The sequence below is a fragment of the Acinonyx jubatus genome, chromosome E1 (genome assembly GCF_027475565.1).
Source record: "Acinonyx jubatus isolate Ajub_Pintada_27869175 chromosome E1, VMU_Ajub_asm_v1.0, whole genome shotgun sequence".
In the NCBI taxonomy this organism is placed as follows: domain Eukaryota; kingdom Metazoa; phylum Chordata; class Mammalia; order Carnivora; family Felidae; genus Acinonyx; species Acinonyx jubatus.
The window spans coordinates 58,415,770-58,441,694 of NC_069397.1; the positions used below are offsets into that span (position 1 = coordinate 58,415,770).

Sequence of the window (25,925 nt, forward strand, 5' to 3'; positions counted from 1 at the left end):
TGGGAGGGTCTCGGGGGACATGTGGGAAAGGGGTGGGTTCTGCCGAAGTCTGAGTTTCAGCCACAAAAGTGTTGTCTTTCCTGTCGCCTCCCCCATCTCTGGACGTTTTGAGGAGACTCGTGGAAGTTTGTAGCTTCTCAGCTCAGATCCTGTACTCTCCCCAGACCACACCGGGGGGCGCTTGGGAGGCGCTTGGCTCTCGGGTTTTGATGGAGGCACAGGGAGCTGGCCAGGTCATTTAAATAGGAAGCAAAAGCAAGTTCACAAACAATATACTTTACATAATTAAGTGTTTTTCTTAATGTTTTGTAAAGCTTGATTACAGTTCAGTTTTCTTGTTATTCTTGTTTCAAAGTGGTAAATTATCAGGGAAGCATCGATATTCTGTAAATGAACAGTTTTTTGGTGGTTTAGTTTTCTGCAATTCTCTGCCTGTTGGCTGCACGTAGGCAGTACAGCGTCCTGACTGCTGAGGGAGGGGTCAGAACACCTGAGGGTCCCCTGAGCCCGGCTGCCCCAGAACGTCCCCCACGGAGTTCGAGGTTCTGTTTCCCTGAGTGGCGGCCAACTTCGAGACCCAGTCTGGCACCAGCCGCACTCAGGGGAGCCCAGACGGCTGCTTTGACTGCCTCCCGTCCCGAGTGCCGTGGGGGCAGCAGCGTCTGCCCTGGAGCCCTCTCCTGGGGGTGTCCAGAGCTGGCAGGGCCTGCCCAGCCGCCCCGTGCCCCCAGAGCAGAACATCCCAGGAAGCACTTGGCGGACGGTGGGCTTGCGTCCGATGGGCGGGGACAGTCCCGTCTGCCTCCTGCCTCCCCGTCACGTGCACCCCCAGCAGCCATCCGGTTTCCCCATCGACACAAAGCCCCACTTCAAAATATCGAAACTATTTCCCTCCTCAACAGTCGTCTCAGTCGGGCATGAATTGTCTGTGGTGAAACGGCAGATGTGCGCACGTCTGTGGAAGGACATTGACAGCAGCCTGCCTTGTTTCCATCCACAAAGTGCCACCGAGCAGAGGCCAGGGTGGGCGGGGGGGGGGGGGGGGGGCTGGGGTCTAGCGTTAACGCTGGCATAGTCTCGCGGCTGCGCGTCAGGCAGGGCCGACCCTGGGGCCCTGCCGGACCCCAGCAGATGACTTCCCGGAAAGCAAACGAACGTGGTTTTTCGTTTGTTTTTTGTTTTTAACGTTTATTTATTTTTGAGACAAAGAGAGAGCACGAACAGGGGAGGGTCAGAGAGAGGGAGACACAGAATCCGAAGCGGGCTCTAAGCGCTGAGCCGTCAGCACGGAGCCCGACGTGGGGCTCGAACCCACGAACCGCGAGATCATGACCCGAGCCCAAGTCGGACGCTCAACCGACGGAGCCACCCAGGCGCCCCAACAAACGAACGTGGTTTTATCTGCAGGGGGACACTGGGGAGGGGCTCCACCGGGGCCGTCCCACACGCGTGCTTGATTTCCTGGGCCAGGAGGCCCTTTGCGCGATCTTGAAGCCATCGAAAGCAGCCACCGCCCTGGGCTGCTGTCTCACGGCCGCAGAGGTCGCCAGCAGCTGGCCATCCACACCACTTGCCCCTTTGCTCTTTCAGGCCACGGTGAACGCCCGGCCCCAGCGTATCCTCACCACGTCCTCACTCACCCAGTCGGCGCCCGCCAGCCCCACCAACAAGGGCATCCACATCCACCAGGCGGGGTAAGTGGCCCGTGTCTGTCATGCGGGTCCCTTCTGCACCGCCTTCCTCTGCACGAGGTGCCACAGCAGGAACCGCCCGGGAGCCTGACTTGTGCAGCCTCTCCGAGTTTGACCAGCCGGGGTCTGGCTCCTGCTGGCCAGCTGCGGGCAGGGAGAGCCCCTCTTACGTCAGCGTCCGCGGGCGGGAGGCGGCGAGCGGACGTGCCCGCCGGGGCCGCCCTCGCTTTCCGGGGACACCGCTCCCAGAGCCTGCGGGCGGGGCCCCAAGGGCCGTCGCTGCAGCCGTGGCGGCTGGTTCTGGAGGCACGTGCGTGTGCCGGGCGGGTGGCGATGCGTGGGCTCCCGACCCGGGTCGGTTGGCAGTGCCCGGGCGGGCGGGTGAGGACGAGGGGCTTTGTCTTTGGGAAAAATGCAACGTTCCTTCCTCCCCCAACGGCAGGGGCTCCCCCCCGACGTCCAGCGCCAGCAGCTCCAGCCTGACCAACGACGTGGCCAAGCAGCCAGTCGGCCGAGACCTGCCCGCGGGCCGCCCCGGCGCCCCTGGCCCCACGGGGGTGCAGTACACGCCCCACTCCCAGCAGTTCCCGCGCACGCGGAAGATGTTCGACAAGGGCCCAGACCAGGTACGCCCGACCGTGCGCCCTCGGTGTGAGCGGAGACCCTGCAGCCCGGGACGCGGGCCCCACCCTGCCCTCCGCCCCCCGCTGTGCCGCACGGTTGGTACCGGCACCACCTGGCAGTGTCACGGGGCCCTGGCTCCTGTGGCCCCTTGCCATGGCTCACTGTGCTGGCACCTTCCACGTGGCCTCTCTGTGCTGGCACCTTCCACGTGGCCTCACTGTCCTGCCACCTTCCACGTGGCCTCACTGTGCTGGCACCTTCCACGTGGCCTCTCTGTGCTGGCACCTTCCACGTGGCCTCACTGTCCTGCCACCTTCCACGTGGCCTCACTGTGCTGGCACCTTCCACGTGGCCTCTCTGTGCTGGCACCTTCCACGTGGCCTCTCTGTGCTAGCACCTTCCACGTGGCCTCACTGTGCTGGCACCTTCCACGTGGCCTCACTGTGCTGGCACCTTCCACGTGGCCTCTCTGTGCTGGCACCTTCCACGTGGCCTCACCGTGCTGGCACCTTCCACGTGGCCTCACCGTCCTGCCACCTTCCACGTGGCCTCACTGTCCTGCCACCTTCCACATGGCCTCACTGTCCTGCCACCTTCCACGTGGCCTCACTCTCCTGGCCTAACTGTCCTGCCACCTTCCACATGGCCTCACTGTTCTGGCACCTTCCATGTGGCCTCACTGTCCTGCCACCTTCCACGTGGCCTCACTGTCCTGCCACCTTCCACGTGGCCTCACTGTCCTGGCCTCACTGTGCTGGCACCTTCCACGTGGCCTCTCTGTTCTGGCACCTTCCATGTGGCCTCACTCTCCTGGCCTCACTGTCCTGCCACCTTCCACGTGGCCTCACTGTCCTGCCACCTTCCACGTGGCCTCACTGTCCTGTTCTCACTGTGCTGGCACCTTCCACGTGACCTCACTGTCCTGCCACCTTCCACGTGGCCTCACTGTCCTGGCCTCACTGTCCTGGCACCTTCCACATGGCCTCACTGTCCTGGCCTCACTGTCCTGCCACCTTCTACGTGGCCTCACTGTCCTGCCACCTCCCATGTGGCCTCACTGTCCTGGCCTCACTGTGCTGGCACCTTCCACATGGCCTCTCTGTCCTGGCACCTTCCACGTGGCCTCACTGTCCTGCCACCTTCCACGTGGCCTCACTGTCCTGCCACCTTCCACGTGGCCTCACTTTCCTGGCCTCACTGTGCTGGCACCTTCCACGTGGCCTCTCTGTTCTGGCACCTTCCACATGGCCTCACTGTCCTGGCCTCACTGTCCTGCCACCTTCTACGTGGCCTCACTGTCCTGCCACCTCCCATGTGGCCTCACTGTCCTGGCCTCACTGTGCTGGCACCTTCCACATGGCCTCTCTGTCCTGGCACCTTCCACGTGGCCTCACTGTCCTGCCACCTTCCACGTGGCCTCACTGTCCTGCCACCTTCCACGTGGCCTCACTTTCCTGGCCTCACTGTGCTGGCACCTTCCACGTGGCCTCTCTGTTCTGGCACCTTCCACGTGGCCTCACTGTCCTGCCACCTTCCTCACGGGCTCACTGTGCTGGCACCTCCCATGTGGCCACATAAGCGCCCGGAGCTAACTTGCTTTCTCCCTTCTTGGGTGAGTAGCGTTTTCCTCCGCTGGCTGTGGCAGCTGCCACGTACAAGCACCTGTTCTCAGTGGATTGTTTGCATTTTCCACGAACGTTTCATTTGCCACATAAGGAGCCACGGTCTCTGCCTTTAAGCTGAAAAAGAAATTTCAGGCGCAGGAGGGATTAGCGTCTTCGTCAGCCTGGGCGATGTGATGTGAACACATAAGCTGGGGCCTTGGCTGTCTTGCCCAGACTGTTTGGCGCTCTGTCGGTCAAGGACACAGTCTGGAGGGGCCGTTCAGGATGCACTAAGGGGGCGGGCTGCCATGGATGCCACGTCAGCCACGTGACCCAGCTCTGTAAGCAGTGGTCTTAAGAAGTTCACAGCTGCCTGCTGGGTGACGTGTGTTGTCTTTCCCCTCGAACACCCAGGGCAAGGTTCATCCTCCTGGCTGGACCCTGACGTGGGCCGGCCAGACAGCAGCATCTGGGCGCAGGGGACACTCACTGTCTTCGGGGCCACAAGCCAGGGCCCCCATCCAGCAGAGTGGCACAGGTTCCTACAGCAGGCAGGAGAGGAGACCCTATCACTGTGCCCCAGCTGTGGGACTTTCCACCCGGCGAGCCTCGAGAGGGACTCCTCTCTGGGGGATGCCTTCAGTCCTGCTCCCCCGTGCCCAGCCTTGTGCGGTGACGCGAGCCCTACTCTGACCACGTCGGCCGCCATAGGCCTTGCCGTGGGAAATGAACGTGTGATCCAGGGGGACAGCTTCAAGTGGTTTATGTCTCAATACCCACATGTCCCAACTGGTCTCACTCCCCACCCAGAGCCGCTTGGCACAGTCGGGTGCCAGGTCGCAGGCAGCCCCTGCCGCAGAGGCCCTGGGGGATTGCTGACCTCACAGCGCTGGCCTGTGCGAGAGCGACAGACTCTGCGGCCCGAGCCACCGTGGCCGGCCTCGGGGGGGGACACAGTCCCCTGAGTGCGGACTCAGTCGCCTCCCTAATACGGGTTCCCTGGGCCCTGGCCCCACATTCAGGGTCCCTACCACCGGGACGCAGGGTGAGGCCAGCAGAAGAACGTTCTCAGCAGCCAGACCGCTGCCTTCTGTCTCCTTTTGAACCCTGTCAAGCCCGCAAAGAGACGTGCCGGGTATGCGACTAACTGTTCCTTCTCTTTCCTCCCCCCCTTTGTCCCCAAACGCCCTGAAGACCACAGACGATGCAGATGACGCTGCTGGACACAGAAGCTTCGTCTCAGCCACGACGCAGACGGGCTTCTGCGACTGGAGTGCCCGGTACTTTGCCCAGCCCGTCATGAAGGTAGTGTGCACATCCCCTGGGTGCAAAGTGGGCCTCCCGTCGGTGTCCTCGAGTAGAGCCCTGCCCTCAGCTTCCTCCTGCCCCTTCTTCCTTCCCCGAGAACCCCGGCCCCTGGCCTGGGCCGTCTGAGCCCTCTGCTCCGAGCCGACGGCGGACCCCAACTGGTCACCCACCGGGGCTCCTGCCGGCCCAGCCACTGACCCTTTGGGGCTCCTGTCCCATCACGTTTGCGGCTGCTCAAGGGCGACCCCATACTGCCGTCACAGTAGCTGGTGTGAACGGTTGAAGCAGTGAAAGGAACAGACGTCACTCACCTTCCCGTCTTGTCAAAAGAAGCCAGACCCGCCTCCCCTCCGAGCTACCAGGCCGTCTGCACTGCTTTGTCCCACTCAGTGGCCTTCTGAGGCCGTCCTCCGGAGGACTGTCTGAGGCCTGGGCTCTGGGTGGCTGCACCGAGAAGCAGGCTCTTTTGGAGACCTGCCCACTGGGCTAATTCTCGTGCGTTCTGGCTGGTTGCGGGAGATGCGTCCGGTCACTGCAGATTCGAGCCACACATCCAGGGGACAGCATGGGACAGGCGACACTTTCTCCCGGGCGTCTTTCCCCGGGAACGCCACAGGGCCTTGTGCGTAGACTTTCCCGTGAAGCACATTCTCAGGAAGCCTTCTTCCCTCATACAGACCATTGAAAATCGCAGCTTATTCTTAATTGTACGTCAGGCTCCACATCGAGGTAATTTCCATGAGTGGTTGTACTCTGTATCACAACTTTTCCTGCTTTCCCTTTTCCCCATGATGATACTGACTTTTGTCAGCAAAGGACAAAGGAGTCATTGTGCGTACCCGAGGCAGATGACAGAGTTGTAGTTTATCGAGCCCCTTTGCTGAAAAGAGATATCTCTCTTCGTTTTTCAACTGAACCCGACTCCCAGAAAGCAGTTTGGCAGTAAGCATCAGAAGCCTTGAGCAGCCATTCCCTTCGACCTGGTAATTAATTCGTTTACTACGATATCAACTCAGGGAAATAAGCGGAGTCACGGATGATCCTGTATTTACGGTAGCAAAACCTGGGATCCAGCCGAACGCCCAACATAGGCTTAAGGGCTTAGCAATTATGGAATACTTGATACAACGTTTATCGTTATTGAGAAATTGAGCTTTAAAATTAATATCTTAAGTGCTCATGCTAAAACTTTTAGAAAGGACATAAACGGGCTACACGGTGGTCCTCATTGGCAACACCACATGGACGTCTGTGCACAGAAAACAACCTGAAACAGCTGGCCCGACAGCGGGTCTCGGGCAACGTGGCGGTGAGGCCCCAGTTTGTTTTATCCATTTCTGTCTGTCCCCTGCTCTTTCCACACTAAGCACAAGCGTCTTTACAGTCAGGAAAGAAGTATGAAAGCAGCAAACGCAAGGGGCGGCTGAGGCCCGTGCTCACCCTCAGGGCTCCGGTGCGCGGCCCTCGGCCAGCCCGCGAGCGCCTTCCTGCCGCTGGGCCCGTCGTGGAGAAAGGAGCCAGCGAGCCAGCGCTGGAATTTGCCCCAGGACACGGGGGCCGCTGCTGTGGGTGGCGAACTATCCTTTGATAGCTTAGAGGTGACACGGGGCTTTGCTCAGTATCAGCAGAAGTCCAGTCTCCTGGAAAGTCTCCCGCTCCAGGCGAGCGCGTCGAGCAGGTTGGAGCCCTGGGCGGGCTGCCTCTTGCTGAAATGGCAGTTGCTTGGTGTGGTGATGAACGGCTTTTCTTTTCTGTTTTTTTAAAGTTTATTCTGAGAGAGTGCGTGTGTGCGCGCACAGGGGAGGAGCAGAGAGAGAGGGAAAGAGAGAATCCTAAGCAGCCTCCACTGTCAACACAAAGCCCGATGTGGGGCTTGAACCCACAAACTATGAGATTGTGACCTAAGCTGAGATGAAGTCAGACGCTTAACCGACTGAGCCACCCAGATGCCCCCGCGAGTGGCTTTTTTTTAATGTCTGAGAACTGCCTGTTCGGCCATCCACGTTGCCGGCAGGAAAAAGGGGCACAGGCGCCCCAGGCTCCTTTCTCTTAGACGAGCCCGGTCCTCCCAGGGTCCGGTTTCCTGTCCTTGGCACAGGTACTTAGGCAGCTTCCTGAGCCCGGGCCTGGGGTTTTATCCTGTGTGACCACGTGCACCCCCAAAGCCAGCACCCTCCCCTTTTCCCGTGCAGCGGCAGCAGACCCCCCGCCCTCGTGTCCTTCTCTCTGTGCACCTGGAAGGGTGTGGCGTGCTGCCAGCAGGGGGGGCAGAGGCTGCGGGCCCAGCGGCCCGGCCTGATGCGTCCGCACCCAGAGCACCGACGCTGCAGTGGGCTGGGGAAGGAGGGTCCTCCGAGGTGCCACTCTTGCTCTCCGCGCTGAGCCCACGGCAGGCAGCCAGGAAACCGTTGAATAAGCGAGCGCCGTCTCCCTCTGACAAGCTCCCACAGGCTGTAGCCTGAATGACGGGCTCCGGGCGTCACGTCCCTGCAGTGATGGGTTTTGCCCGTGGCTCCTGATGGCGGCTGAGACGTCAGGGAGAGGGAGGATGTGACTGATTTTTCTCTTACGTTAATTAGAGACCCTTTCTAGACTTGAGAATGTGTTTTATCTCGTTGTAATTTTTTAACAATTGTTTTCCTACTTTCTCCAGCTTCTATTCACGAAGGTGTTCTTTTATTCATTTAATTTGTCATCTAATGACGTGTGTGCAATAAAACGTGTTAGGAACTTTTTTTATTCGCCTGCTTCACACATAAACTAAGAATAGCTCAAAGCTGGGATCATACCCCAGAAAGGTCAGAGCCCTAACCCTCCTCAAAGGTCAGGATAAGAAACTGAGATACTCACCGGATAAGTGAACTGACCCCAGCATCACGGTGCACGACCACAGTGCAGCCCGTGCCCGGGGGACCTGCTTCCCCACAACGTGGCTGTGAGGACAGATTTGCCGGCTTTTTGTCGATTTACAGTCTGGCTTTTTACAGGCCTGTGTGGCCAAAGAGAACTGTATTCCGGGGCTCTCACAGCCCCCTCTCTTGCCCGTGCTGGTTTACAGAGCTCACATCTGCTTCAGAAAGAATGTTAAAAACGGTCCGTCGGGTGCTTAAAAAAAACAAAAGATATATCGAAACCTGTTCTAGTTACAAAAGTAATACGGTTTTTTCTTTCTGGTTCACAAAGTTGAGAGTGATTTTTCCCGGAAGTAGGCTTTCCAGAGCACGGGGAAGAAGAAAGTCTGAGCCACTGTTGGTGGTGAAATGCGGGCTTGGTCTAGAGCAGTTCGGCAATAGCTTATCGAAATGGGAAGGGGCTACACCCTAGAAACCGACGATCCCACTCTGAGAAATAGACCCTAAAACCACCGCTATACGTGTGTGTTTGTGATGATACGTGTCCAGAGCTGCCCGTTATGTTATTTCTGAACACGGAAAGTTGAAAGCCAAAAACGTATTCTTAATTAGGGGGAGTGTGAGTTAATGATGCGTCCACGCGATAGAGCCCTTCGCGGCCCCCACAGGGAGTGAGCCCCGTCTGCCCGAGGACACGCGTGGATATCCTTGATGGCACAGGCCACATAATCCCATGGTCCCACGTGCTTGCACAAGTGCCGTGCTGTCCAGGTGTGCGCGCGGGGGCGGGGGGGAGCCCGCAGGTTACGTGTCAGGCTGTTCATGCCGTCACTAGTGTCACTCCTAGAGGGTGGGGTTGAAGTCGGGGAGAGGGACTGTCCTGCCTCCAGTGTGCACTCGTAGATTGTGTGAACTTTGTAGAAAACCCAATTATCAGCATGGTAACTTAGATTAAACTGTAGTGTTTATTTACAAAAAGAGCCTGGAAAGAATCAATCAGATTGTTTTAAGGCATCACGTGCACAGTGAACGTCGGCTAGAGCTAAGAGAAGGTTTACTCGGGGCGGAGGGCACGGGTGCGGCACTGACCCACACGCAGGATGGGGTGCAAGCGTCTCTGGGCTGGTCACAGAACGCGCTCTGCACTGCGTTAAACCTGCACGTCGACGGAGCTGTTGTTTGAAGTGCACTAAGCTATTGTTTTAACTCAGAAAATGAAAAAGTAAAATAAAAGTGAAACCACCCAGAATTCTCTCCCCGCCCACCCCACACACACTGCCATTGCGCTCACGCCACGGGTACAAGCTTTGTTTCCTGCTTTTTCACTTACACAGTTATAAACGTTGGACGTTTTCTCATGTCTCCAAATGTTCCACAAAAAATGGCTTCTGCTTTTTCCTTTCTTGTACATAAACCTCCAGGCCGACACAGCCCAAGAGCCAGACTCGGTCACACCGTCAGATTATTGCCCACAGTTTAGTTTGCTGTGAGATTTAACTACGTCAGGAGGTCAGGCGGTGCCGTACTGTGTCCCGTTCCTAAAACGTATGCCTTGGCTCTTTGTGGAACGTTCAGCTGGAAAACAAACAGACGTGTTGATTCCCCTCCAGGAACACGAGGATGGGAGGAGCGTTTGCTTTGTGATGGAAGTGTGTGGGCAGCAGGGAGGCTCAACCAGCACTCCACGTTTCCACGTGGCCACGCCGGGAGGACTGCGTGCTCCCGCTCGCTGCCAACCGGGGGACCGCTTCTGCCCTTCTGCCCGCCTTCTGACATGCTGGCCTGGTGCCGGCGCCCTTGTGCCTTGTAAATCACTGCTGAATTGTAAACCGTCAGGGGCCGAGGGATCGTGGATTGTCAGCTGTGTTCTCTCTAAAACGTTCTTTAAACAGTGTTGAAAGATTAACGAAGGCCTGCGTAAACGGGAAGATATCATGTGTTCACGGGTCACAGGACTTAATACGGCAGGGCCCCAGAGAGACCCAGAGTCCACGTGATGCCGGCGAGAATCCCAGTTGCCTTTTTTGTGTGTGGAAACTGACAAGCTGAGACTAAAATTCAGATGGAAATGCAAGAGACCTATTCTGGGTCCAGGGCTGTCCAGGGCAAACTAAAGATGCTGTCCAGGGCAAACAAAAAAAACAACTCGCGCTCCCCGATCGCAAACCTTGCTGCATGATTTCAGGGATGCAGACAGCGTGGCACCGACTTAAGGAGAGACGTGCAGACCAGTTTCGAATGAGAGAGTCCGGAAGTACCTCCGACATCAAGACTTTACACCCACAGACCCAACAACTTGGAGGAAATGCACACATTCTTTGAAAGACACGAACTACCAAAACTCACCCCATACGAAGTAGAAAACCCAGATAGTCCCACATCTGTTAAGGGAAATGAGTTTGAAGCTAAAACTGTCCAACAAAGAGAAGATAGCTCCAGAACCAGCAGAGTTTCACTGGAAAATTCTACCAGAATAATACCAGTCCTCCGCAGTCTGTTACAGGAAACAAAAGGAGTGAACACGTCCCAGTTCGTTTGAGGAAGGCGGCATCACTCTGATCCCAAAACCAAAGACTTCACAAGAATAAAAAACCAGAAACCAGTGTCCTCCATGAACATGGCCTCAAAACCTTCAACGTAATATTAACAGATCCAACATGGCAAACTTTAAAAGGGGCAACACACCAACTGGGCAACTGACCGAGTGGATTACATCTCAAGAATGCAAAGTTGAATCCACAGTTTCAATTAATCATGAAATTGAATGTAATTGAATGTATCAGTCGACTCAAGAAAAGCTACCTGTTCATCCCAATAGCTGCAGAAAAAGGATTTGACAGAATTCAGCAAATAATCGTCATAAGACTCTCCACAAACCAGGACCAGAAGTAAACTTCCTCACCCTCATGCAGGGCACCTACAAAACCCGCGGCTCCCTTTCTCACCAGGGAGAGACTGGATGTCTTGTCTCTAAAACCAGGACCAAGGTAAGGGTGTCTGATCTCCCGGCTCCTTTTCAACAACCTACCAGAGGCCCTAGGTGTCCAGGAAGGCAAGCAAAGGTGGAAAGTGAAATAAAACTGCTCACACGGAATCATTGTGTACGTAGAAAATCCTAAACAACCTGCATGATGTCGCCAGAACAGGTGAGATAAGATCGCTGAATACCCGACGTTACACAAAAACCGATGGTATTTCTATACTAACCACTGGAAATTGGAATTAAGCCACTTAACCCCCAAAACATGAGCTGTAATTAAATTAGCTATATATTTTTTTAATACAAGCAAGACTCAAATGCTGAAAAATACAAAACACGATGAAAGAAATTTTAGAAGACCTACCCCACTGAAGGTGTGCTCGTGGGTCAGGTGTCAGGTCTCCCTAACCTGGCGTATGGGCCGATGCCATCTCATTCAACATCCCAACAGGTTTTGTTTTAATCAGCAAGCCGATTCTAAAATTTATGGGGCGACGCAAAGAAACTTAACCGAAGAAATGTAGGCAGAAGGCGAAGTTGGAGGACTCACACTGATTTCAAGAATCCCCCTGAGGGCGGGAGTGGAATGGTGGCTGGGGGGGGGGGGGGGGGGCAGTGGGGCGGAACGGGGCCCAGAGGCAGAGCCACGGTGCATGCCACCGATTTCCCACAAAGCTGCAGGACGGCTCATTTCAGTGGACAGAGGATGGTCTTTCCAGCAAGCGGAACCACAGCAGCTGGACATCCATTTGCCCACGAGACGAACGTCACTCCATGCCCCACATCTTATTCAGAAACTAACTCAAGGAGCCTCTTCTTGCCCTACTGTGAATCCCGCAGCCGCGAAACTTCTAGAAGCCCCTTCTGGCCTGTTGGGCGATGGTTCTTTGAGAAGTCACGAAACCCAGAAGAAAAATGGTATATGGAGTTTCGTCATGTTGACTGCTTTTTGCGTATCACCGTTGACATGACAACACATGCCACAGACTGGAGAAAAATATCGTAAAACTCCTAATAAAAGCCTTTTATCCCACGTACATAAAGAACTCCCAAAATCCCACATGGAAGGACGCAACACCATTGAAACTAACGGGCAAAAGGTTTGCACAGACCCTTTACCGAAAAGGCGTGCACACAGCAAAGGAGCCCTGAGAAGGTGTGAGACAGGGAGGCAGGGGTCGCTGGGGCCGCGAGCTGCCGCAGGGGGCAGCAGCTCGCTATCGTACGACGGCCGACATTTTAGATCGCTCAGTCCCGAGCACTGGCAGAGGAAGCAGAGCAGCCCAGACTCTCGCCCCTCGCGGTGCCAGGCGCCCTGGAAACGTGTGGCCGTTTCCCGCGCGACTGAGCCTATACTTACCGTGCATCCCGGCAACCCTGCTGGACGTTCCCCAGGAGAAGTGACCAAAGCTACATGTGCACGTTTACGGCGGCTTTATTCACGATCGCCGGAAACCGGACGGAACCCAGACGTTTCACCCGGTGGAGAAACAGTGCTGGGACGAATACCGGTCCCCTGAGAAAAGTCGCCCCGATAAACCGACATACACACGACACGAGGAGTCAGGTGCGGCTCGCTCAGCAAGGGAAGCCAGACACGCAGGAAGTGGGTGGGGCCGGGCCTGGGGCCGGGGGAGGCCGACCGCACAGGGGCACCGGGCAGGGCCAGGTCCGTTCCCCACGAGGCGGTGGGCTTGTGACCAAGCCCCCGAGAGGGGGAGCGTCCTGGAGGGGGACCCCGCCTCCGTCAACCTGATGCTTCGCAGGAACCGTGGTCGCGGGGCGAAGGTGCCCGTGTCTGGGCCTCCGTGCACGCAGGACACCCTCCCCTCCCCTCCCCTCAGAGCTTCTCCCGTCAGGGCCACAGGGCGTGTGCACAGAGCCGGCCCAGCCAGGTCAGGAGCGGCCGTCACTAGCGCACCTGCCGCCGGCATCCGCCACCTCTCTCCGCCAGAGTGACGTCCTCGTTTGTGGCGGGGGGAGGGGTGGCTTCTCACACAACGGGAAAAGTCACAGCGAGTGTCGAGGTGCAAACAGGCCCAGAGGCACTCGGTTGTGTCGTCAGAACAGGCCTCGTTTCTGGGTGGAAACGGAGCTCGGGGTCTGAGCACTTGGCGCGGAGTTAACGAGCCTTCCCCAAGGCCCGTCTCTCCTTTTGCCTTTGGGGGACCCTCTGACCCTCACCCTTGGTTGCCCCGGGGACAGGCCAGGCCTGAGGCCCCAGCCCCCGTGTCTCCGGGAGGCTGAAGGGCGGGAATGGGTGCTGGGACCGAGGGGTCACGGCCGCAGACACACACAGCACTGCCCCGCAGCCACCCGCACCTGTGGTTCTCCGTCCTGCTGGCTCGTCCTGGTGGCTCTGGGCAGACCGTCCCCAGGTGGATGCCAGCGGCGTTCGCAGAGCCGTGTGCGGCCCAGCTCTGACCGTCTCCTTGGATGAGCACACCTGCGGGGGGGGGAGGGGCACCTCCATCGACGGGCCTGCCAGGGGCCCTGCACGTCCACGCGCCTTCCTTCCTGTCCTTGCAGCCGCCATCTTGTGTCCTTTGGAGCCCCAGGTCCGTCCCTGGGCCCGGTCCCTGCCTGCGCAAGGGGGCACCTGGGCCCTGGGGCACGTGCGTCCAGGAACCCAGTGCCCGTCCTGCCCTCCTGCTCGGAGCGCCTCTCCCTCTTCCTGTGATGTGTTCCCACGGAAACTGGATTCCATCAAAGGGCGATAGCCCCGCCCCGCCCACGCTTTCAGTGTTTTTGTGGTTGGCGTTACTGACCACTTGCCGTGTCTTTTGGAACAAGCTCTGGGTTGTCACAAAGTGAAACCAACTGTTACCAACCCGTGATCTGCCCCGTCTACCTCCCGGGTTATTTCCAAACCACTAAACAAACGTTCTGTGGAGGCGGCTGACACCATTTCTCCTTGTCGCCTCCACGTGTGGATGTCTGTTGTGGCTGTTGCTGTCTTGTTCGGTGTGGGGTTGTGATTCTGCAGAAAAAAAGAAGGAGCAGAGCAAGGAAACAGCTCGCAGCAGGCACCCGCGGGCTCCAGCAGTGAGGCCGGGGAGGGTGGGTGGGTGTTTCTGTTTTGTAATCAGAACACGGAGCATCCAGCGTGGACACGTGAAATGTGCCGTGGTCTGGGCTCCTGTCCGTGCAGACGCGTGCTGTTTCTTAGCCATGCTGGCGCCTACGAACGCGCCTGTGGCCACCGTCCCTGCTCCCCGCCCTGTGCTTTCCCCAGCAGAGAAAACGATCTTTACATCCAAGCGTGGGCTGTCTGGTACCGTGTGGTGTTACCGCGCTGACCACGGGCAGCTTAAGGTAGGCCCGGCTTCTCGGCTCAGCCGAGACCAGGTAGGGTTTTCTCTTGTGTGATTAAGCTCTTCTGTATTTTGGCACTCGACGATTCTAGGTGTTCAAGCAGGGACCCAGGGCCAATCCAGTTTACTTGATGACACACAAGGATTAAGGAAATCCACGTTTCTTAAAAAGCCAACTTAAATCCCGGCTTCCTCTTGGCGGGGGGCGGGCCTCTTGCGGACGCTGGTTTTACACAACCGTCCGTGCACAGGCACACGAGTGTGCACACACAGGCCACGAAGCAGGAAGGACCCCTGCCCAAGGAACAGAGAACAGGGCGGTCTGTGGGGCATGCACGTATTTCGGGGGAACTGAGCTCAGTCTCTGACACCGTGGCTCGGTGGGGAGGGTACAGGGTTCTTGGGAGCTGTTTGAAGCTGACCGGGTCCACAGTCCGGCCGTTTCCTGATGCCTCACCTTGTGCTCAGTCAGCTCAGGCCGCACAGCCGCCCCCCCCCCCAACCGGGGCCCCTCTGTTGCTGTCATAAGCCCCTTTCTGGTCAAGTGCGACGCCCCATTTCTCTGGCACAAGAGGAGGGATAAAGGCAGAAGTCCCTGGGCACGGCCCACCTTTTTCTGATTTTGCCTTTTCAGTGTGTGCGGCGTCGGCCTCCGGCCCCCGGCCCCCTCGGCTCAGGCCGAATCCCGCCAGCTCCTTGTCCCTGAAGCTCCTTGCCTGCTTTGGCAGAGGCTGCCCCGCTGCCCCATGTCAGGGGCTCCTAGGAGCAGGACGGCACATGGCCTCAGGGGTTGAGGCGTCCCCTGAGTGTGTGCCGCTCCCTGCCCTCCCCAGGGGGCCCTCTCATCCTCTAGACCCAGCGGCCTGCAGAGCGGGCAGCTCCCCCTCAGGGGGGAGGCCAGGCACTCCTATCTGCCACTCTCTTGTGCCAGCCAGCTGGACTGGGGCGCCCTGGCCAGGCTGCAGAACCCAGTTTCCTCGTTCGGGAACAGGGTCCTTTCTTTCTGGTCATGACCTCGGACACACTGCAGGTTTGGGTCCAGAGCCACAGTAAAGTGAGTCCACGCACGTTTTGGTTCCCCAGAGCATGTAAGTCACTGCCCTATGCTGCAGTCCGCCGGGCGTGCGAGAGCACCGTGTCTGAGGAAACCGCGTAGAGACCTGAATTCAAAAATACTTCAGGGATGCCCGAGTGGCTCAGTGAACTCAGTTTACGGCTCAGGTCATGATCTCGCGGTTCGCGAGTTCAAGCCCCGCGTCAGGCTTTGTACTGACGGCTCAGAGCCTCACTGGGATTCTCTCTCTTCCTCTCTCTCTGCCCCTTCCCTACTCACATGCGTGCTCGCTCGCTCTCTCGCTCTCTCTCTCTCTCTGTCTCTTTCTCTCAAAAATAAATAAAAACGAGCGCCTGGGTGGCTCAGTTGAACATCTGACTTCGGTTCAGGTCACGATCTCACAATTGGTGAGCTCGAGCCCCATATCAGGCTCTGTGCTGACAGCTCACAGCCCACTTCTGATCCTCTGTCTCCCTCTGTCTGCCCCTCCCCTGCTCATGTGCGTCCACATGCTCTCAAAAATAAAAACACATTAAAAATAATGCTAATAAATAAACAGATAAAAACATTTAAGACAATACCTCACTACTAAAACATGCTGACCGTCACCTGGGCCGTCAGAGGCGTCAGCACCAACCACAGATCACCGTAACAAACGTACCAGTGACGAAAAGCGTGAGGTACCGTGAAAGTCGCCGAGATGTGCCGAGACCCGGGAGGTGAGCAGAGGCAGCTGGGAAGGCGTGCTGGCCGCGGGGTGGCCGCGAACCTCCCGTCTGTGAGCCACGCGGGGTCCGTGAGGCGCAAACAGGATGCCTGTGACTTACTCGCGAACCTCACTTGGTGTTATTATCGTTCAAGATCCCGGAGGAACACGACCTGGAGAGTCAGATCCGCAAGGAGCGCGAGTGGCGATTTCTCCGCAACACCCACGTCAGGCAGCAGGCGCGGCAGCTCATCCAGAAGGGTAAGCCGCCCGCCTCCCGAGGGGGGCGCCTCCGAGGGCCCGTGGCGGGGCTGGCGGGGTGCAGGCCCTCCTCCAGGCTGGCCCCCAGGAGCCCCCAGAGCGCTCGGCCACTCTCTCCCAAGAGAAGCCCCCGCCGGCCTCTCGCACGAGCGAGCCTTGTGTGCCCTGCCACTCCCAGGGCGGAAGGAGCCCCGAGCTCTGTCTGGGGCACAGGCCACATGCAAGGCGCTGCTTGTGCCCAGCTGGCCCCTCCTGTCCCGGAATAATCCCACTGCCAACCGGCGCTGTATCTGAGTCCCACTGTACCGACCCTTTTACCAGACTTGCCGAGAGAGGCCCCGTTTGCGGGCCCCCAGCCCCACTGGTGCTAGACGGGCAGCCTCCCTCCCCTCCCCCACCCCCACCCCCTCCCTCCCGCTCTCCCAGCCCCGCGGCTTTGGGGGCACAGAGAGGTGGGGTGCACCTCCATCTTCTACTGCAAAGCCAGCGTGGCCCCAGTCACTGGGCTGGCCGGGCCGACCAGCTGCCCAGGCTCCGCACAGAGTGGGACGTCGCGGGCTGTCAGCCCTTCTGTTGACGGACTGATCCCGCCTTGCCTTTCCGTCCTGTAAAATGGTGGCAGTTGCCAAGGGTCGCTCTTTACAGCCGGGGGTGGGGCCCACGAGACAGGCTGTCCCCGCAGACACGCGTGTCCCTGAGCACACACGGCCGCTCCAGAAGCCACTGTGGCGTGCGGCCACCTCTGTGTGCAGCGTTCTCCGTAAAACTCCTTGGGGCCGTAGTCGCCTCGTAAGGCTGCCTCCGTGAGGGGCTGGCGGCGGCTGGATGTAAAGCAGCCTAGTGTTCAGGCCTCGGCGTCTGTTGGCCCGGCAGTCACCGCTCGGACGTGTGCGGCCAGGCCGGCCCACGCCCCACGGCCTTCTTCCCGAGGACAGAACAGCCACCGGCGCGTCGGCGCTCTGGGAATTACAGCATCGGAGGCTGTTTTCTCGAAGGTCTGCGGTCCTGCAGGGGCCCCATTCTACAGGACAGTGGACTCCCTGGACCCCGCGTCTGCCTCCCGCAGTTAGGCATCGGAAGGCAGACTGGCCTCGATGGGGAAGTCACACACAGGGCCAGGGGCTCTGGAGAAAGAGCCGAGCTTTCCTGACGAACACAAAAGACTGTCTTTGTAACCCGGGTCGGGTTCTCCCGGTCTTTGTGGGAAGAGGAGACCTCCTTGTTAGACACAGCTGAGGGGGGGCTCCCGGACGCAGTCGCCGGGCACGTCAGCCCCTGAGAGGTCCGTGCGGTGGACCCGGCCACCAGAGACAGGGACACGGGCGACCCCACTCGCGTGCCCGCACAGAGGCTGCCGCCAGTGGAAAGTGCCCCTTCTGAGAGGCGGCTGTGCCCCCCTGAGAGAGGGGGTGCCTGCAGCTTAATGAGGTGGTTCCCCCGACGCCTGTGCCCGGCCTCCCCCAGTGACCTCGGCTGGCAGGACCAGTGTCGTCACAAACGCACAATGCACCCTGACCCAGGAGTCGGTGTTCCCGGTGTCTCCCGGCCACCCGCGGTCGGGGCCCTTGCGGGTAACACTGCTGCCACAGACAGAGCCCCTGCGACCTTCTGGCGTGTGTCCCTTCACCCCGTCCTTGTCACCGGCTGGTTTTCCGTGTTTGCCGCTATAACGGGGGGGGGGGGGGGGGGGCGGGGGGAGAGACGGGGGGCAGGGTGAAGCCAGCACTAATGGCCCCCCCGGGTTCCCCAGGGGCCAGGCCGGTGCCCGACGACGCTGCAGGGACCCCACGTCCCTGGCTGCGCTGAGTTGGCCTCGTATTAGTCACCAAAATCCCACCTAAACCTGTCTTGACCTCTTGTCCTTTTAGCCTCTTTTTACTGTTTTCCCGAGACTCCTTCAAAGCCCCTTCCTGACGGCTTCTTTCCTGGTTCTGGTTTTGGGGGCCCGGTGCAGACATCCTTGTTCACCTCCCTGTCGTCTGTGGTGATCTGTCCCTCAACCGGGTAGTTCCGTAGGGACCACCCCCCTGAGAGGCCACCAAGACCGTGGCCTGTGTGCCCGATGCTTCGACCTGGAACTGAGTTACAAACGGTGGCCTTCCTGCTTTCTTCGAAAACCACCAACTTGGACATCTCTGAGCACGGCGTCGTTGCACGCACGAACTGACGAGCACCGACTGCAAACTCGTGCTGGGGGGACCCTGCGGTCAGGGAGCCAGGCCCTCGTCCGACCCCTGCTTGCCCTGTGTGTCCCTTGTGCCTCCCCAGGTCCCCAGACAGGAGGCGCCACGACCCCCGGGTTCTGCACATCGAGGCCCATCGCTGTGTGTCTCTTTGGGCAGGTATCGCAAGACTGGACGACCAGATATTCCTGAACAGGAACCCCGGTGTCCCCTCCGTGGTCAAGTTCCACCCCTTCACGCCGTGTGTGGCCGTGGCTGATAAAGACAGCATCTGGTACGCAGGGCACAGGCGGTCGTGTGTCTCAGCCAGTAACGGCCAGCCCCCCGGTGACGGTGCCGTGTTCCCGGCGCGGGAGCCACGAGCCCTCTGGGGTGCTGCGGGCGGCGGGGCTCAAGAACACGGGGGGAGAGAGAGGTGCGCGGGCTGGCGGGAGCCTCTCGTGCCGGCACCAGAGCACACGTGGGCTCCTCAGAGCCACAGTGTGACGGGGACGCACAAGGGGTTCGCTCTCAGTACCACCTGTGGAGACGCGTGATCGCAAGACGCCAGCCCCGATTTACTGTGAGTGTGCACTTGTGTCGCAGAGAACGTACGCACTTCGTGGGGGGCGAGGTCAGGGTGTTGTTCCCTCTGTTTTTCCCCTTTTCTTTATTGTGGTAAAATACACACAGCACAGTTCAGCATCCTAACCGGGTTTAAGTGCCCAATTCAGGGCCACCAAACGCGTTCACACAGCGCAGCCACTGCCGCCGTCCGCCTCCAGAACTCTTTCCGTCTCGAAAATCTGAAACTCCGCCCCCGTTAGACTCTAACTCCCCCTCCCACTCCCCCCGGCGCCCACCGTCCCGCTGTCTGTCTCTGGATTTGAGACCCCGGGGACCTCCCCTGTCCCGGGTCTGGTCCTTCCACTGAGCCCTGTGCCCTGGGGCTGTCCACACTATGGCAGGTGTCAGAGCATCCCTCCTTGTCCAGGCCGGGTGATACCCGGTGTGTGGCTGAGCCAGCTTTATCCCCCATCCAGCAAGGGACGCTCAGGTCATTTCCCGAGTTTTGGGGTTTTTTTTTCAATATGTCCTTAAGGGCAGGTTCTCTTTTTCATTTCTTAAAAATATGTTTACTTTCAACACAGCTTGGAGGAGGACAAAACCGTAAGATTAAGTCCACCTGGATGGTTCGTTGGGTTTAATTTTGTTATGAAAGGAAGCGACAAAGTAAATAACAAGGGAGACAGGTATCTTTCGATACCTGTCCTGGAACAGCTTATATCTGACACCGAAGGAGCTGAATTTGACCTCAGATTCTAAATGACTGCGAGCCACCCGTACGTTTATGTTTTTAAGAGTTCCGTAAAGTAGAAGCAGAATGTTAAAGACTCTGTAGACAGTCGTGTGGTCCTAATAATTAAGGCTCTAATAGCAATAGGCACCGTTGTTCTGATGCTCTGTGTCTACGGGCACACGGCCAAGTCCTCTGTGTCGACTTGTGTCCATCCCATTGTCACGGCTTCTTTCCCCCACTGGCGGTCGTGAACAGGGGTGGGCAGACCTCTCGGTGGACGGCCAGCAGAGGGACCCCAGGCCCCGGGGCGCCCCCATGCCCACCCCGAGCCAGCCCCCTGGCAGCCGTGTGCTAGGGCTGCTTGTCCACACCCTGCCAGAGCTTGTGGCTCTCATGGCTTTGGTCGTGGCCACCCTGGCAGGTGGGGGACGATCGCCCTGTGCATTTTGTTTGCATCTCCCTGACGACTAACCTTCTTCCTCTCTCCTTCCCCGAAGTTTTTGGGACTGGGAGAAAGGGGAGAAGCTGGATTACTTCCACAACGGAAACCCTCGGTATACCAGGGTCACCGCCATGGAGTACCTGAATGGCCAGGACTGCTCGCTGCTGCTCACGGCCACAGGTGAGTGGGCTTTGTGGGGCCGGGTCCCCACACCCAGCGTGGAGACCCCAGCACATATTCATAGACGGCCTTTTTTGATCCTGATCGTTCTTCTGCCAAGGGGGCACTGCTCACAGGAACAGCCATCTTCACCGAGGACGTGGGGGGTTTTGGAGGGAACGGGCTTCGCCCACAAACAGGGGAAGCAGGGTGACCAGTGCCGGGGGTGTCCCAGGACCGTCTCCTGCTCTGGGCAGGACCTCCCCTGACCGGGAAAGGCGCTGTCTGCCTCCGGCCCCCTGGCCCCTGTGATGCCCTCGGAGTTGAGGTGGAGGGGTCTGAAATGGGTCACTTCACATCACTCTGGAACAGGCTTCCCAGGACGCCACCCTGGGCCACAGGCGTCTGCTTTAGCGGTTTAAAGACAGGACTCTGCTGTCTCTGGGTAATGAGAGTCACTGTTGGTCTAACTGTGCTTCTTCAGGGGTGACAGACCAGGATGGGACAGGTGGGCAGGGAGAAGGGGCACACGAGAGGGGGCCACAGTCGACATGCAGGCTTATTTCCTACATTACCCCAGTCCTGACCTCGGTCTGTCCCCGTCCTGTCCTCAGCCTGGCCTGGGCCTGTCCCTGTCCTGTCCCCATCCTGTCCTGGGTCTGTCCCCGTCCTGTCGTGTCCTATCCTAGGTCTTTCCCTGTCCTGGGCCTGTCCCAATCCCGTCCCTGTCCTGGGCCTGTCCCGTCCTGTCCTGTCCTGTCCTTGGTCTTTATCTGTCCTGGGCCTGTCCCCATCCTGTCCCTGTCCTGGGCCTGTCCCATCCTGTCCTGCCCTAGATCTGTCCCCATCCTGTCCTGTCCTATCCTTGGTCTTTCTCTGTCCTGGGCCTATCTCCGTCCTGTCCTGGGTCTGTCCCCGTCCTGTCCTGGGTCTGTCCCCATCCTATCCTGTCCTATCCCTGTCCTGGGCCTGTCCCTGTCTTGTCCTGGGCCTACTCTTGCCTTGTCTCTCTCTGCTCTGAGCTTGGGCCTGCCCTGTCCTGTGCTATCCTGGGCATGTCCCCATTCTGGCCCGGCCTGTGTTGGGCCTGAGCTTCTGAGCCATCAACGTAGCTGAGCTGACTGCACTGGGAACCCCCTTCCCTTCAGAGGGTTCCTGGGCCCCAATGTGAATGATGTACCCACGGGGAAGGGTCCCGCTGGCGGCCTCTCCCCAGGCAGTGCCACCTCAGGACCAGACAAAGTTGAGCCACCATCCAGAGCCATTCCCTCAGCCGCAGGCATCAGGGTGAAGGGGTGGACAAGGGCGGGGCGGTGGTGCGGGAAGCTGCAGGACGGGGCATACTGAGCACCTCTCAGCACCGCGGAGGAGGAGGAGGGAGTGATCCCCAGCACGGCGGGCGCTGGGGAGGGTCCCCAGGAGTAGGGGGTTCCAGCAGAGAAGCAGCACGAGGTCTTGGGTTCCAGAGCAGGGTAAGTTCACTGTCAAGGAGACCGGGGCCGGGACGAGCCGACGGGTGGGTGCGGGCGGGGACCTCCAGGCGGGAGCCACCAGGCGGTCATCCTCCAGGTGGGAGCCACCTCTGAGGCGACGTGTGAGGGGCCGGTGAGTCCGGAGAGCGCGGCCCGCGTGGGGCGTAGGGACACGGGTGGAGCCTCACGCTTACGCCACTCAGGCTCGCAGAACCCTGTGCTGAGTGTCCAGGGCAGGGAGGGGCGGCCAGCCCGCCTCCTGACTCAGGGAGCCCCTGGGGTCACAAGCTGGGGGCTCGGCCGGAGGTCTGACTTCGTGGTGCGGGTGAGTCACTGCGAGGAAGGGAGCCACCTGGGGCCAGAGTCGAAAGTAGTGGCGGGTCCCCCTGCGCCCAGACAGGAGTCTGAGGATGGAGACGCGCAACCGGCCTGCTGGTCCTGCGTCAGGCCGCCTCGAGGGGGACCGTGTGGTCTCCTGCCACCCGGGGGGGGGCTCCCTCCGGCGTGCCGGAGGCCAGGCCTGCGTTTTCACCTCCCCCCCTTCTCTCCCCAAGATGACGGCGCCATCAGAGTCTGGAAGAACTTTGCGGATTTGGAGAAGAACCCAGAGATGGTGACCGCTTGGCAGGGGCTCTCGGACATGCTGCCCACCACCAGAGGTGGGTGCTCCCGGGAGCGGCGTGGCCCCTCAGTGCCCGCCTGCCCGCCCGCCTCCCCCTGGCGGTGGCTCCCCACCGGCCGCCTCAACTGTGAGCCGCCGCTCTCCCCCGGCTGCCCTGGAGCACTTGCAGGTCAGGAGACGCGGCCCCCCGAAGGGCTCCCTGGCTGTGGGCGCACCTGCCCGCACCCTCGTCCTGGGCTTGCAGCCGGCGCTGCGGGAAAGGCCTGGGGGCCGTGCCCCGTGCCCAGGCGAGCTCCCTTCGGGGGGCGAGCGCCGTGGCACGCGGGCACGTCTGTCCGGACGGCGGAGGCCGCGGACGCTCGCCCGGGTGGGGGGACACAGCTGCCGCCGCACACCGGTCCCTCAGGGGCTCACCGTCCTGCCGTGGCACGTGGACCGTCTGGCACGGCTGGGTTCCAGAGACGCCAAGCCGCGGGGGCCACGGTCTCTCTGCTCAGCTGACAGTGAAAGCAGCTTAGTCCCCTGCCCTGTGCTCCCGGTCCGGCCTGGCTGCGACTGTGTCCGCTCCCACGTGGCCCCGTCTGTGTCCGGTTGTCGTGTGGCCGTTCTCTTCACGGCCGGTCATCTGTGTGGCTCCTCTCCCCTCTGTGAGAGCGCCCGTCCTGGCGAGTTGCTTCCCAGGGAGGTGACGTCGTGAGGGAGGGGCCGCCCAGCGCCAGCTCCAGGGCGGACGTCTCCTTGTGGACTGCTTTAAAACGTCGCTGAGTTTTAATTATCTGAGGAATAAAACAGTCATCCGTATCACCCCCCACCCCCCACCACCGCCAAGGCCCAACACGGCCACTTGTGTGTCACCGGGCCTCTCGCTTCTGCCTCAGTGTTCCCGGATTAGAGCAAAAGCTTGTCTCCCGCCCGCAGCCACCCGGGAGCTCCCGGGGCAGAGACCCCAGGGAGAGAAGGGAGAGAAGGAATGGGGACGCCAAGAGTCACTCTTGTGCACCCGGGGCACCCCCAGCAGCGCCAGGCAGGGCCCTTCAGAGTTCTGGCTGTGGCCTGCAGGGGCCGTCCAGGCAGGGGCCCGAACCCCTCTCCCCGGCTCTCAAAGCTGTGTGCCCACCCCGTCTGGTTCTCCCGCTGGCCCTGCAAGCTGTCTGTTCAGGAGGAGGTGTGCCGGCCCGCCGTGTCCGCCCCGGAGCGGGTGGGCGAGGCCCGTCCTCTGAGCACGCGTGCACGTGGGGCACAGGAGGGGCACTTGCCCACAGGCCCGGGAGACTTGGTGTGACCAGGTGCCCGGAGAGCTGCTGGCCGGGAGGTCCCTCACGCAGCTGCCTGCAGCTGGAATCCCGCGGCCAGGTCACCGTCTGGTTCCTCAGTCTGTGACTAAGGATGGAAAGTCTTGTGAGATACGCGTAGGGTCAGCGCGCCGTCAGCTTCACGGCACCTCTGGCTCACGCGTGCACACACGTGTGCACACGTTCTGGCGTAGAGTCGGGGACGGGCTCTGCCTTCCGTGCTCCCCGCGGCCCCATCCCTGCCCTACCGACAGCACCTTCCCCACACCGGGAGCCCTCCTGGCCCGGCCACGGTGGACGTCACGGCGGCGTTTACAAGCACTCAGGCACTTGGAGGTTCCAGTAGCTCGTTCGGCCCGGTTTCACGGTGTGCCTCAGCTCCTTCCAATTCTCCACCTCGAGAGAGACTTTTTTGGGGGCCAAAAACCCTGGCAATTGTGTTTTCCCACTTGTCAGGTCACGTTTTGGTCGAGGTCAGCCCTTTTTCTCCGGACCGTGACACGCTTGGCCTTGGCCACTCCCACCTGTCACCCTTCCTGCTTCTTTCTACTTGCGTGTTCTTCCAAACCTTTTGGATGGTTTGGCTCTGTTGACTGCTCTGGCTGGCCAACTAACCCTCACTCCAAACCCATCATCCTCACCTCCTGGAAGGTCTGGCCCGAAAGGCCCCAGTCTATCTTGACTGCCAAAGCAGGAAGGTGAGTGCCTTCACTCTTGCCTGTGACCGCCCTGGCTGGGGGCGGGCGCCTGGCCCCTGTGGTCCGCGTGGTGGCATTTGTTGTCTGGCCCCTGGCGCTCTTTGGGGCCAGGAGAGGGCTAGGGCTAGGGCTTATCTGTCCTGTCCACACATCCTCTCCCGAGCAAAAGAACACCAGCCAGCAAGCACTCAGAGGTCACGGGTCGAGTCAGGTAGCTGCATAAGGCTCTGGGACCAAATCTTAAGGAAAGCCATCGAGAGGAATCTCCCTCGGATCCGAGGCCTCATGGTTTCACCTCCTGGGCCCCCTGACCCCGAAGGCAGGGACTCCATCCTGTGGGCTTTATTTAAGGACGTTTCATGAGAGCAGAGAAGTCGTTCCAGACCAAGATTGGTTTTTCCACGTAAACTTTTGAAAAGTAATCATTTCCAGAATTTAATACAAGTTTGTTATAGCATCTATTTCCATCTGAAAAATCCACATATAAGTTTAATGGTTACCAAAACACCCACACGCAGCTGCCCTTGGATACACAACTGTAAAACTGGGTTAGCAAACATAAAATGTGTAACGCTCTAAACGAGTCATTTTTCTCTCTTAATTTGACCGTTTGGGAGCCTTGTGAGGAGACGGGGCCTCGGGAGTCCGGGCAGCGCAGATTCCAGACCTGTGATTTACAGAGTCAGGCGGAAAGGAGCCTGCCTCCCGGCCTGTGCCCGGAAGCCCTTTGCAAGGTCTGGTGCCGTCCTCCGCAGGAGGACAGACGAGGCCGTGGGTCTGGGGCCGCTGGGGGCTGAGGCGCTAAGAATAAGAAGTCCCTTCAGATCTAACGGACTTACAGTTCAGTGTTCTGTGAAGAGCTGTTTTGGTAACACGTTCCCTGCATGTAAGATCCGGAAAGGAAAAACCGGAGCGGGAGACAGGCTTCTGCTCTTTGGGAAAGAGTACTCGAGCTTCTCAGGAAACCTGCAGGGTCGCTTTCTCTGAAAGCCTCAGGACCGCCTTCCACGGCTGGGGGCTGGGGGCAGACGAGGGGCCGGACGGCACCTGGTCTGGTCGTGTCCAGCTGCTTGGCTGTCAGTCGGGGTCGGTGCCGCGGGACGGAGCCTGGGACAGGACAGGGCCCGGGCTTGTCTGTACCTCGGCAGCCCCAGAGAGCCAAGAACACGCCGTCCAGCCTGGCATGTGTGAACGCTGACACCAGCCCTGGGCCTTTGGTTCGCTCTTAACATTCATCCGCTGGGAGCGGCCAGGAAGCAAGCAGGGCGAGGACCACGAAAGCCAAGACGGTGCCGGCAGAGCAGCCTCGCGCCGGCCGCTTCCGGAGCTGCTGGCCAGCCTGCGCTCGGCGTGTGCGGGAACGGGCGCTGATGGCGGCCCCTGT

General features: G+C 59.5%; 1 protein-coding gene across 4 annotated transcripts in view; it reads left to right on the forward strand.

Moving 5' to 3' along the window:
- RPTOR (regulatory associated protein of MTOR complex 1) overlaps nucleotides 1-25,925 on the forward strand; it is a 334,022-nt gene that overhangs the window by 295,394 nt on the left and 12,703 nt on the right. For all 4 annotated transcript variants that reach the window (XM_027052276.2, XM_053212252.1, XM_027052278.2 and 1 more), the window contains 7 exons: nucleotides 1,591-1,694; nucleotides 2,134-2,317; nucleotides 5,114-5,224; nucleotides 16,289-16,394; nucleotides 18,737-18,851; nucleotides 20,354-20,478; nucleotides 22,484-22,588. In XM_027052276.2, coding sequence (XP_026908077.1) covers nucleotides 1,591-1,694; nucleotides 2,134-2,317; nucleotides 5,114-5,224; nucleotides 16,289-16,394; nucleotides 18,737-18,851; nucleotides 20,354-20,478; nucleotides 22,484-22,588 — 850 coding nt within the window. The remainder of the gene's footprint in view (nucleotides 1-1,590; nucleotides 1,695-2,133; nucleotides 2,318-5,113; nucleotides 5,225-16,288; nucleotides 16,395-18,736; nucleotides 18,852-20,353; nucleotides 20,479-22,483; nucleotides 22,589-25,925) is intronic.